Source organism: Suillus subaureus (assembly GCF_016647635.1).
Source record: "Suillus subaureus strain MN1 chromosome Unknown BJ212scaffold_12, whole genome shotgun sequence".
NCBI lineage: Eukaryota > Fungi > Basidiomycota > Agaricomycetes > Boletales > Suillaceae > Suillus > Suillus subaureus.
Genome location: NW_024538568.1, coordinates 1,000,292 through 1,010,933, shown reverse-complemented (window position 1 = coordinate 1,010,933; position 10,642 = coordinate 1,000,292). Strand labels below are relative to the sequence as shown.

The 10,642-nt window shown below is 48.8% G+C and overlaps 6 protein-coding genes across 6 annotated transcripts; 4 read left to right on the top strand and 2 right to left on the bottom strand.

The window, feature by feature from the left end:
- Nucleotides 1-2,946, top strand: BJ212DRAFT_1349523 (uncharacterized protein). The gene is made up of 7 exons (XM_041335468.1): nt 1-222; nt 291-463; nt 592-649; nt 721-857; nt 924-1,133; nt 1,201-1,862; nt 1,888-2,946. The coding sequence occupies exons 1-7, from the start codon at nt 38-40 to the stop codon at nt 2,719-2,721; spliced, it is 2,259 nt and encodes a 752-aa protein (XP_041194287.1). The 5' UTR covers nt 1-37; the 3' UTR covers nt 2,722-2,946.
- Nucleotides 2,947-3,882: 936 nt separating this feature from the next.
- Nucleotides 3,883-4,155, bottom strand: BJ212DRAFT_1349518 (uncharacterized protein). Its single transcript, XM_041335467.1, has one exon. It carries the CDS (start codon nt 4,092-4,094, stop codon nt 3,912-3,914), a length of 183 nt encoding a protein of 60 aa, XP_041194286.1. The 5' UTR covers nt 4,095-4,155; the 3' UTR covers nt 3,883-3,911.
- A 1,350-nt stretch (nt 4,156-5,505) lies between these two features.
- Nucleotides 5,506-5,778, top strand: BJ212DRAFT_1349513 (uncharacterized protein). Its single transcript, XM_041335466.1, has one exon. The coding sequence runs from the start codon at nt 5,567-5,569 to the stop codon at nt 5,747-5,749; it is 183 nt and encodes a 60-aa protein (XP_041194285.1). The 5' UTR covers nt 5,506-5,566; the 3' UTR covers nt 5,750-5,778.
- BJ212DRAFT_1349511 (uncharacterized protein) lies at nt 5,725-6,246 on the top strand. Its single transcript, XM_041335465.1, has 2 exons — nt 5,725-5,797; nt 5,854-6,246. Exons 1-2 carry the CDS (start codon nt 5,758-5,760, stop codon nt 5,994-5,996), a joined length of 183 nt encoding a protein of 60 aa, XP_041194284.1. The 5' UTR covers nt 5,725-5,757; the 3' UTR covers nt 5,997-6,246.
- A 914-nt stretch (nt 6,247-7,160) lies between these two features.
- On the bottom strand, nt 7,161-8,268 carry BJ212DRAFT_130221 (uncharacterized protein). Its single transcript, XM_041333232.1, has 3 exons — nt 7,901-8,268; nt 7,495-7,841; nt 7,161-7,443 (listed from the first exon to the last, which is right to left on the bottom strand). Exons 1-3 carry the CDS (start codon nt 8,159-8,161, stop codon nt 7,245-7,247), a joined length of 807 nt encoding a protein of 268 aa, XP_041194283.1. The 5' UTR covers nt 8,162-8,268; the 3' UTR covers nt 7,161-7,244.
- Nucleotides 8,269-9,865: 1,597 nt separating this feature from the next.
- On the top strand, nt 9,866-10,607 carry BJ212DRAFT_1224909 (uncharacterized protein; the record flags this gene model as incomplete). Its single annotated transcript, XM_041329440.1, has 4 exons — nt 9,866-9,963; nt 10,029-10,182; nt 10,237-10,345; nt 10,498-10,607. Coding segments are annotated over 4 exons (471 nt in total), but the record flags the coding sequence as incomplete, so codon positions are not given.
- Nucleotides 10,608-10,642: the final 35 nt, after the last annotated feature.

Sequence of the window (10,642 nt, the reverse complement as noted above, 5' to 3'; positions counted from 1 at the left end):
CTCCATTCTCCTTCGTACATTTCTCTATCTTTCCACCATGCCAAAGCGTATTCCTACTCCTCCTCCTGGAGACGATGAACCTCGATATCTCACTGTCGTTCACCCGTACGTCCTCGACGGGCATTGCAACATGGAGTTGCCCAAGGATAGACAAGATTTTGCGCGTTGGGTGGCGTGCTGCATCGACGCTAAATACTTCTACGCGTTTTTCCATAAGCCAGTGTAAGTAGTGTATGGGTCCTCTGTGCAGTATATATGGTTAACCTTCCCCATTGTGGCGCATCAATCAGGCACGCGACATGGTTATCATCGAAAATAGCTCGCGAGTGCCCCCAGCTTGATCGCTTACTCGGCGAGCATCGCTGGAGGGAGTTCTTGAAGAAGGCCATCCAAACAAGAGCAGGATCAAGTCACGAAGGTTTTTATTGCACTTATAGCACTGGAAGACAAGTGCAGAAGAATGGTGAGTCCAGTTTAATCCATTTAAATTCAGCCGCCTAGACGATAAGCTTGATCGGTTTTGAGTCTTGATTACCTTCTATGAACGGATCATGATCAGGTGGCTAATACCATATCGGATTTCTCTTGTAGGCTGGAAGCGTATATATGTCGAAGACGCTTGGTTTACAACGTGGTCGCCGAACAATCAGTAAGTCCTCATTCTTCATAACTCATAACTGCGTAAGTTGCATAACCTGACGTACCGTCTCATTCTTCCAGTCTTATCACTTTCCCTTATCCTGAAACCCATTTTTGTGAAGTGCCGATTGAGGATCAGACTAATCATCCCATGTGCAGGCCCCTTCCGGGCGCTGTAAAACCCCCTCCCCCTGAGACCCTGATTGCCCCTGCACCAAGTAAGCGTGGGATTCTTTTGCCTCCTGCCCTATTTCTGGTCTAATTTATCAATATCCTTGCTACAGTCGTCGGTTCCCAACAATGGACCACCGACAGACAGCTACCTGCTCCCATCGCGAGGGCAGGGGCGTGGGGCAAAGGCGCCCCCAAACTTACAGCACCAGTTGGGAATGCATGGAAGGCTGCTATCGCTACTTCCTCTCCGGCCATCCCTGGGCTCAAGAAGCAGCCCGCAGTTGGCGGCGGACCCATCGCAGTGAAAGCATCTGATGTTTGTATGTCGTCCACTTTTTCCTTCTGAAGTACCATCAACGCTAAGCGCTTCCTTTGTTTCACGATAAGGGGTCGGCCTTTCTACGCCCTCAGGACTTGGATCAAACGGGTGGTCAGACTCCCCCACTGGTTCTGGAATGAACACTCCCCCCAGCGGAGGCCCCTCTCCTTTACCTAGAACATTATCGAATCAATCTCCCACCGTCCCTCCCGGTCTGAGTGGTCCAAAAGCTTGGGATGCTGGAACGTCCTACCCTGCTCATCCTCCCGGAATTCCGGCAGTACCAAACGCATGGGGCGCTCCTCGCATCGAGACGGCGCCTAGCCTCGATCGCGACAACACAAGTGTCGCTAGCTGGAGCTCTAACGGAGGGTCCTCTAATGCCAGCATCGATATCGTACTCACTCCTGAGGACGACCCATACAAGGTTCAAGTCCAAATTTCGGAAAGCATGGAACAAGCGCTAGACGGGCTGTCGGTCCATGATGATATAGATCCCAATCTCGTCGAGCTGGACTCGATTGCACCCGGGAAATGGGATGAGCCCATGAGTACCCATGTTTGGTCGGATCATCCCATTGCCGATGGGGCTACCTGGGACGATACTCCTGCGGACGCTGAGGCGCAGTGGAGAGAGCTGAATGACGACAAGGAGAAGGAGAAGCCGATCATATGTAACGCCCATGGAATCATTTGCAAGAAGGGGATCTGTAGGGAGTACGCGAAGCAGGTTCGCGATGCGGAGAGGGCATCAGAAGGATACAAGTTCGAATAACAAGAAGGCTAAGGGCAGAGGCAGAGGCAAGGGGTATGGCAGAGGCGGCGGAGAAGGAGGGGGAGGCACCGATCGTGGAGGAGATCGTGGAGGAGCTCCTAACAATGCTTTCCGAGGTCGCGGCGCACCCGTGAAGTCGACCTGGCGAAGCGCTCCTAGGGCCATCGTATCCGCCGCCGCTATTGAGCGCCGGGAAAGCAACGAAGCGGAATCTGTCGCAGCTGAAACTCCGAATGCATGGGGCAATACGTCAAATGCCTCGTGGAGTGTGGGCGAAGATGTGGCTGAGGAGGAGGCGGAGCCTACGGGCAATGACGCGCCTGAGCCGTCTGATGACGGTTGGGGCAAGTCTGTAGCTAGCTTTGATCCTTGGCAGGCTGAGCCCCCGCCCCAGTCCCAGCAAAGGCCGAAACTTCAGACCCAACAGAGATCCAAGTCCCAGCAGAAGCCTCAGTCTCAGGCGCAATCCCAGTCTCAGTGGAAGCCTCAATCTCAGGCGCAATCCCAGTCCCAGTGGAAGCCTCAATCTCAGGCGCAACCCCAGTCTCAGTGGAGGTCCCAGCAGAAGCCCCAGCCTCAGCAGAAGTTCCAACCCCAGCAGAAAACCCAGCCGAACACCAACGCCAGTAACACCTGGACCAATCGGAGGGCTCCCACTTCCTGGGCAGATCAGGTGGACGCACATAGCGCTGCTGGATACCCTGAGGATGATGGGTATTCTACCGTTGGTAGCAAGCGTGGTGGGCGGGCCCAGGCGAAGGCCCCCAAGAGTTCTACCAGTGGGTGGGGCACTGTCGACGAGCAACCCTGGTGAGCGTGTTGAGCGAATAGAATTGCAGGGTCGTGCCGCCTCTGTATCTTTCTTTGTATTTTTACCCGAACCTCCATTCCTGTCATTCATTGGGCGATATGTACCATACCCTGATCGATTTTCATACCTATGTACTGCAGAATCACGTTTCGTCTTACCGACTATATCCAATCAACGCCTGCGATCATTGTCACATAATTGTATTGAATACATACTTTGTGATTGTTTTGTGAAATGCGTGTTGTTGTACTTTCGCAACCTTGTTTTATGGTGACGCCGGCGCTTATTCAATAACGAGTCTTGCAGCATGACATTCTTGCTAGAGAAGTTCAGGCAGTTGCAAAGGTTCAAAAACCATTTCAAGCAGTTCTCAATCTCCTAAGACTGAGAATTCTGCTAGAAAACGACGAACATCCTCATAAAAACGGTACTTACACTCAAGTTGCCACGGCAGGAATGTGAACAAAACTGTGGCCACATGACTGTTAGGATAGATTGATCAAAACTGACTACATAAAACACCATATCACCAATGGTCCAATCGCAGTGGTTCGGAACTCTGACGTATATTTGTAATCTGTTGGAACGCCCGAAAAATGAAAATGTACCGTCAATTATCGCGAAATGTTCAACTCGTTAGCAAAAAAATATGGCTATATGAATGATTTAAGAAATAAGAAATAAATTTCACACCAAGAATTATATGATGCATTTGAGATGCTTATAGCGACGCTTAAAACAGTGAAGAGTCTCAAGCTTGTTCAGGACTTGCCGCAGTTGTTTATGCGTGTGGATGATTCGCAGAATTATCGAGATAGTATGACCTTGCAAGCAAGGCGAAGTCCGAACCAAACAATGTATCAATGTATCACGTGATGTAAGTCTGAGCAAAGAGATTTGGTCGTTGTAAGCACCAGGCTTACAAAGTGAAAACTACTGGCGATATCTAGCGTGATTGAGGCTTGTAAGCATACTTCCACATAGTTTCCATCAACATCGCCCCAATGTTGACGACGTATGTGACCATCCAGACCGCAGTGACGATGCGGCAGATCATACTTTTAGAGGAAAAGCCAGTTATCAACATCGCTGGGGGTGAAATTCATGAGGGACAAGAGGGGGGCTTAAATGATGAAACAACTCACCAAATATGAAACAATGCAGGGACCAGGCAACGAAGGACATGGGGGCGACTATTGACAGCAGGTAGGACAGCACGAAGTAGCTGCCCGACTTAAGTTGCTGATCATATTTAGGTCAGTCGGCGCAATCGGCACGGCGAGAATGACCCCTACCTCCTGAGTCCAGTGCCGATCGGCATGTACCCAACGTATCATGCTCGAGCCAGATGTCAACAGCGCGATCATAGCGAGCATGAGCGATATAAAGAGCAGACAGTGAGGAGCGGGTGATGTATAGTCAAAGTATGGCACAGGAGAGCCGGTAGTGACGAAAACACCACTTATAGCGAGGAGGACGCCCGCCTTTTTGAAAGTATGTCAGCGCCGGATTCAGCTCGCGCGGAGTGGGACAGCTTACTGTGGTGATAGTGCTGGCTAGGATAGAGCATAACCTAGTTCTAACGGTTTCGAATGCTTGCTCTGATTGAAGGGACTTCCAATGATCTTCGATATCTGGGCGTCCAAGCGCCAAAAAACAGAGTACCCTCGTCGGGAGGGACGTGCGACGAAGGGCCTCGGGGAGGGGTTGTTCTTCAGCGAGTGCTCTCGAGTCAGCAGTCACATGTAACTTGAAAGGCAAGCGTAGTTCAGCGATACAGCAAGGATTCCTAAGTTTTGAAAGCGTACCTCAGTGGAATCGAGTGAAGCCATGGAGTCAAATGAGAGAGTGAAGATGGATTAATGCTCATACTGAGAACAGGGATATAATATCGTCTTTAACGCACCAGGGGGATTATCCTTACATCAGCGTGCAAAAAGCTTCACCGAGCACCGTGTTGTTAATTTTAGGGAAACCGGGAAAGCCGTTCGCACGCTGATCGCGCGAACCTTTGTTGAGCGCTAGCCTCAGACACACCTTGAACTTGACATCGTAAGAATTGAGCACGCCTATAGTAGTATCAACAACACGATGAGGCTAGCGCTCAACAAAGGTTCGTGCGATCAGCATGCGAACGGCTTTGATACTACTATAGGCGTGCTCAATTCTTACGATGTCAAGTTCAAGGTGTGTCTGAGGCTAGCGCTCAACAAAGGTTCGCGCGATCAGCGTGCGAACGGCTTTCCCGGTTTCCCTAAAATTAACAACACGGTGCTCGGTGAAGCTTTTTGCACGCTGATGTAAGGATAATCCCCCTGGTGCGTTAAAGACGATATTATATCCCTGTTCTCAGTATGAGCATTAATCCATCTTCACTCTCTCATTTGACTCCATGGCTTCACTCGATTCCACTGAGGTACGCTTTCAAAACTTAGGAATCCTTGCTGTATCGCTGAACTACGCTTGCCTTTCAAGTTACATGTGACTGCTGACTCGAGAGCACTCGCTGAAGAACAACCCCTCCCCGAGGCCCTTCGTCGCACGTCCCTCCCGACGAGGGTACTCTGTTTTTTGGCGCTTGGACGCCCAGATATCGAAGATCATTGGAAGTCCCTTCAATCAGAGCAAGCATTCGAAACCGTTAGAACTAGGTTATGCTCTATCCTAGCCAGCACTATCACCACAGTAAGCTGTCCCACTCCGCGCGAGCTGAATCCGGCGCTGACATACTTTCAAAAAGGCGGGCGTCCTCCTCGCTATAAGTGGTGTTTTCGTCACTACCGGCTCTCCTGTGCCATACTTTGACTATACATCACCCGCTCCTCACTGTCTGCTCTTTATATCGCTCATGCTCGCTATGATCGCGCTGTTGACATCTGGCTCGAGCATGATACGTTGGGTACATGCCGATCGGCACTGGACTCAGGAGGTAGGGGTCATTCTCGCCGTGCCGATTGCGCCGACTGACCTAAATATGATCAGCAACTTAAGTCGGGCAGCTACTTCGTGCTGTCCTACCTGCTGTCAATAGTCGCCCCCATGTCCTTCGTTGCCTGGTCCCTGCATTGTTTCATATTTGGTGAGTTGTTTCATCATTTAAGCCCCCCTCTTGTCCCTCATGAATTTCACCCCCAGCGATGTTGATAACTGGCTTTTCCTCTAAAAGTATGATCTGCCGCATCGTCACTGCGGTCTGGATGGTCACATACGTCGTCAACATTGGGGCGATGTTGATGGAAACTATGTGGAAGTATGCTTACAAGCCTCAATCACGCTAGATATCGCCAGTAGTTTTCACTTTGTAAGCCTGGTGCTTACAACGACCAAATCCTTGTTTCACCCGCGGACGGCGGTTTGTCTATGTTATACAAGCAGTGGCCTTCAGTCGCTTTTTATTGGCACACTCATGTCATTTCACTACAAAAGCAGTACATCATCTTTCTCTTCATGTGCTCCTGAAATAAGCACGGTGTATCTAGACGGCTTTTAATGCGGGACAATACAGTATATAGTTGACCACGAGCAAAAGGATCAATTCTGAGATCCAGAACTGTGAGACCTTGGCAACTATTGAAAGTGGTCAAGTCGCGTAAGCTAGTCTCAAAGGAAACTGTTTGCGATTCGTTGACCATCGTAGATAATAGCTCCTGCTTCTCAATGAAGCGGTATGCGGTGAAAATAGTTGTATTTTGGAGTGGACACTAACATCGTCATCAGTGACAGGTATTCCGAACATGTGCGTCCATGGACATATGTACTCGCAATGCGGAGGATAATGCTTTCACCAAAAAAGTCTGTCCAGATCGACCCTTGGACCACAAAGAAAAGACTGCTCCCGTGACTCTGAATTACATGGCAAATTTGCTCGGAAACACGTTGTTCGAACGTTCATCACTCAGCGGCATTGAATTGATTATACATGTAACATGTTCTCGCTCACCCCGCAAGTATAGTTCTTTGTTGTACACTTCCAAGTTCCAAAGATCTCCGTCGTGCGGTTGGTAGTCTGTAATCTCCAAGATATGTGTTACAGTGCGATAGATGGTCGTCGATGATTTGCGTGTAGTCGTATCCACTGATGTTATTTCCCAATATTAGGTTGTGATGAAAAGGTCAATCAGTGCGCTGCACAGCATAACGGGATGGACACAATTGATACCGAGCCGCCAGTTTTTCGTGTTAGATATATCCATACATCTTCAGAACATGTTCTCCTTTGTTTGTAACACTCATGAACTCGAAATCGACCCTTCCTCTCTACGAAGCTGCAGAGTTTTTTGCTCAGATTGCGATATCGTCCCTTCGGACTTCCCAGGTACCTCCACTTACACTCACAATGGTGCCGCTTTCGCCCAATGATGTGGGACCTGTCCCAGTGAATACATCTTTATCGTGAAGAAGTATACGTGCTGTGAGCCCCTGGTTATGCCACGGAGTTCCTGAAGCTAGAGTCATAAATTACCCCGTCCAATGTCCCATATAATCTACTTCACGATCATAGCTACGGCATCGATCTTTGTCGTCGTTTACGCCACGGTCCCGGGATTCGCATCAGAGAACGTGCGACACCTCCGACCCTGATCGATCGCAGGTGAGTGTCCCAAAACTCCTCCGGAACAGCACACCATAGGAAAATAAACGGTACCCATATCCAGCATGCAACTTCTAGGTAGACGATTAGCCGGATGAACCAAACACCAGACGTTAGGCCAGCGATCATGAGTGCTGGAGCATGCAATCTGTCAGTGGGCTACGCAGAGGGATTGAAGGTCTCACCGGCCATGAGACAGAAGATAGAGACAACAAGGGAAATGCTGGGACTGGCTATAATCATAAGAGTGCAACATACGCGGAAGCGAGTGGAGGTGAGGACCTGCGGGATGAAGTATTAATGACCCATTGAGTCGGCATGAATCATCGCCAACCTTCAAAGTCCACTCCCTGTCACAAGATTCATACACGGCAATAACAGCAACGCCTGCCAGCATACTTGCCAATGCCTGCACGAAGGATAGAATAGAGAATATGTAGGATGCTAACGTTGTGTAGGGCAACAGATTCATTTCTGTAGGCGGTGGCTGGGTAGTCAGATAGACTGCGCTAGTTGTCAAAATCAGCCCTGCCTACACAATAAAATGTGTAAACTTGTGCCATCGACTTGAAATCCCAAGCAAACACTGACCGCAATGTTTGACGCATTAAGCTTGTCACAAACCATCTTTCGATGTTTCTCCCACTCTTTGTCATCACTCTTGGAAACCCAACAGTGAACACCGAGGGAGGGACGAGTGATCGCGATGAGGCAGAGTATACGAAACGCGAGGATTTTGATGCTTGATAGCAAACTTCCATCGTCCTCCGGGACCTTCCAATGCTTCGGCATATCTGGAGGCTCCTGCGGAGCTTGTGAAGGAAATTGAGAAGCGGTGGATGAAGCACTCATTGTGAAGCTGGAGGCGGAGTCGATAAACGTATTCTCATTATATAGAACGGCATTAACAAAGCATTCACGAGCCCACTTCTGGCTTAGCGTCGGGATTGTTATTATATTGACGTACTTATTAGCGTTATGTAATAAAATGCGTGCGCGCCATGAGGCCTTGAGGTGCGACGCACAATGGCGGTATCCCAGACATCTGACCCATTGACTTTAGTGATCACCTGAGGACCGCCCCATGTTGGAGGTTATCCTGCACATGCTTTCTGTGTTTGTGAAAACTGAATGGTAGATTCGCTAAGGGAGGATGTATGTTATTCCACATGATGCTGTGCATAGACACCAGACGGCAGCGTTGACGCCGAGATCATGACCCACATTGCACAAGCATTGAATGTGACACGCACAAGTTATCAACTCAGTGACAGGTAGGTCACTCGTCCGTTCTCGCCCAAGCCAGGCTCACTTCCGGCGAGGCATGCCAAATGAGCAATGCAACAACAGAGTATCTGCCTCTGCAGAACATCAAGAGCTTGGTACTGAAGACGACAGGCAGCTACCTAGCTCACCTCGAGATATATATCTATATAGGTCATTAGGATTATCATAAGTTACGATCCTATAAATTTGCATAAGCTTGCTAGTGGGTGGAGTGAAAAAGATGTCTCCATTTCTGAAAGCGCGACGAACCACGAATGAACTTCGGGATTGTGGATGAGCGATACTTGGAAGGCAAAGGGACGTAGATTATAGGAGATGCAATCATATGAATCCTTGGATTTGATGATAGCGGGGAGGGATCGATCCTATATCTCACAAGCTGCCACCTCTGGCCGTCGTATATTAATTTAAGTGAAACTGCATTCATTACAAAAGAAAGCGCTCACAGTATTGGCGTTTGTTGACGAAAGTAAATAGAGTGTATCTCCACGAGTGATATATAGTTGACCATGGTCTATTCTGGGATCCAGAGTGGTGCTTGACTCATGAGAGTCAGTCCTTAGAGTCACTGCTGAATCAAATACAGCGCGAGCATGCATAAGATAAATGTCCTCCTCGACGCTTGAAGCTGTGTTAGGCTGTTAGCTCCAAGGCCCGTAAAAATTAATGGCCGCGGCCAAGTCACCATCAGGCAAAGTAACGTAACCGTCATATTTCCAATAATTTTTGGTGTGATATTATTGATACTTGGACGCATTTTGAACGCCGACCAACCCGACGGGGAAGGTACTGGAAGATGCAGGTTGTACCTATGTGCTGCTGATTGTGGTCCAGGAGAGATAAACTTGAGGCTGAAAAGAGGGAATGATTAAGAGCACGCAGTAGAGCAGGATGCTCTCAGAGGAACGCAGGCAAATGGATTACAGCCGCCATGTAGGATGATGGTCCATGGAGTGAACACAATTGACACCGAGACACCGGAAATACATGCTTATGTAAGTTTGTGATTACCTTTTGAAATGCATGTTGTTGTACTTTCGCGACCTTGTTTTATGATCGGCACTTATATTCAATAACATTCATGCCATCTCCTTGAAAGTACTCTGCTCTGCTGAGGCCTTATGCGACCTTAAATCCGGTTTCCTTGGCTCTGTTGTTTTCATGCATCTCACCATGATCTCGTTGAGAAGTTCTCAACACGGAACAAACACTTGATAGTATTTTATGTGCAGCCGATGTCCACTAACAGTCGGTTTCATTCACAGCATCATGGGTAGCGGTCCCTCTATATTTGTGCGCACGCCGCAAGAGCATCTGGAGCACATGTGGAGAAATCCTAGTCCACTCACACATTCCTGTCCACCCGGGTGCGCGAACTCTATGTATATCCTCGCTTGGTATTGATTGCTGAGCCATCATGATGGGCCAACAGACATGTGCGCGTATATCTTCTTCCAGAATGGACTCGGGGCAAAAACCCGATGAAAGAGCCCTGGGCTGCACTTAAAAATGACTTTGCGCTTGAACCTACGGGTGAGCTGGATTTGAAGAAAGTGAAGGGTAAATGGGCCCTGGAACGGTGTTCGGTGCGTGCTACCTACATGGTACTCTGTCTAATGGGATGTTAATCGACGTGATAGGCGATCGATCTGGAGAGAATGCAGCCGTTTGAGGAGAACTGTAAGGGAAGATTGTCGCTGCTTGCTTTAAAAGTATTGGCTGATTCGAAGGGTATTGTTTGGCTATATGGTGAGTTCGTGATGCTCTTGAAAAAAAACGTATTGCCTGTGTTTGTCTCGTAATGGAGATTTTTGTTTCGCGTATGCCCTTCCGAGGCGTACCTTCTGATGTATCTGATGGAGTGTCATGTCCAAGTGCTAATTATTGGTCTTTTAATGCAGAACCAACGCCCTCTGAAGACACCGCGTCCCTACGCGCAGACCGCCTACGTATTGTGCGGCAGTACGACGCGGCAGTTGAACGCATTTTGGAAGCGACACTAGGTCGCATCTCAAAACTACTCGATAACGGTGTAGTGGGAGAAAG

What these genes read in the sequence shown, in the direction of transcription:
- BJ212DRAFT_1349518 (XM_041335467.1), bottom strand. Translation starts at nt 4,094, where the DNA reads ATGCTCGCTATGATCGCGCTGTTGACATCTGGCTCGAGCATGATACGT.
- BJ212DRAFT_1349523 (XM_041335468.1), top strand. Translation starts at nt 38, where the DNA reads ATGCCAAAGCGTATTCCTACTCCTCCTCCTGGAGACGATGAACCTCGA. An exon ending in AAGACAAGTGCAGAAGAATG is followed by an intron (nt 464 to 591) that starts GTGAGTCCAGTT and finishes TTTCTCTTGTAG; the next exon opens with GCTGGAAGCGTATATATGTC. An exon ending in GTAGGGAGTACGCGAAGCAG is followed by an intron (nt 1,863 to 1,887) that starts GTTCGCGATGCG and finishes AGAGGGCATCAG; the next exon opens with AAGGATACAAGTTCGAATAA.
- BJ212DRAFT_1349511 (XM_041335465.1), top strand. Translation starts at nt 5,758, where the DNA reads ATGTCCTTCGTTGCCTGGTCCCTGCATTGTTTCATATTTG. An exon ending in CCTGCATTGTTTCATATTTG is followed by an intron (nt 5,798 to 5,853) that starts GTGAGTTGTTTC and finishes TTTCACCCCCAG; the next exon opens with CGATGTTGATAACTGGCTTT.
- BJ212DRAFT_1349513 (XM_041335466.1), top strand. Translation starts at nt 5,567, where the DNA reads ATGCTCGCTATGATCGCGCTGTTGACATCTGGCTCGAGCATGATACGT.
- BJ212DRAFT_130221 (XM_041333232.1), bottom strand. Translation starts at nt 8,161, where the DNA reads ATGAGTGCTTCATCCACCGCTTCTCAATTTCCTTCACAAGCTCCGCAG. An exon ending in TTAATGCGTCAAACATTGCG is followed by an intron (nt 7,842 to 7,900) that starts GTCAGTGTTTGC and finishes TTTATTGTGTAG; the next exon opens with GCAGGGCTGATTTTGACAAC. An exon ending in TATCTTCTGTCTCATGGCCG is followed by an intron (nt 7,444 to 7,494) that starts GTGAGACCTTCA and finishes TGCATGCTCCAG; the next exon opens with CACTCATGATCGCTGGCCTA.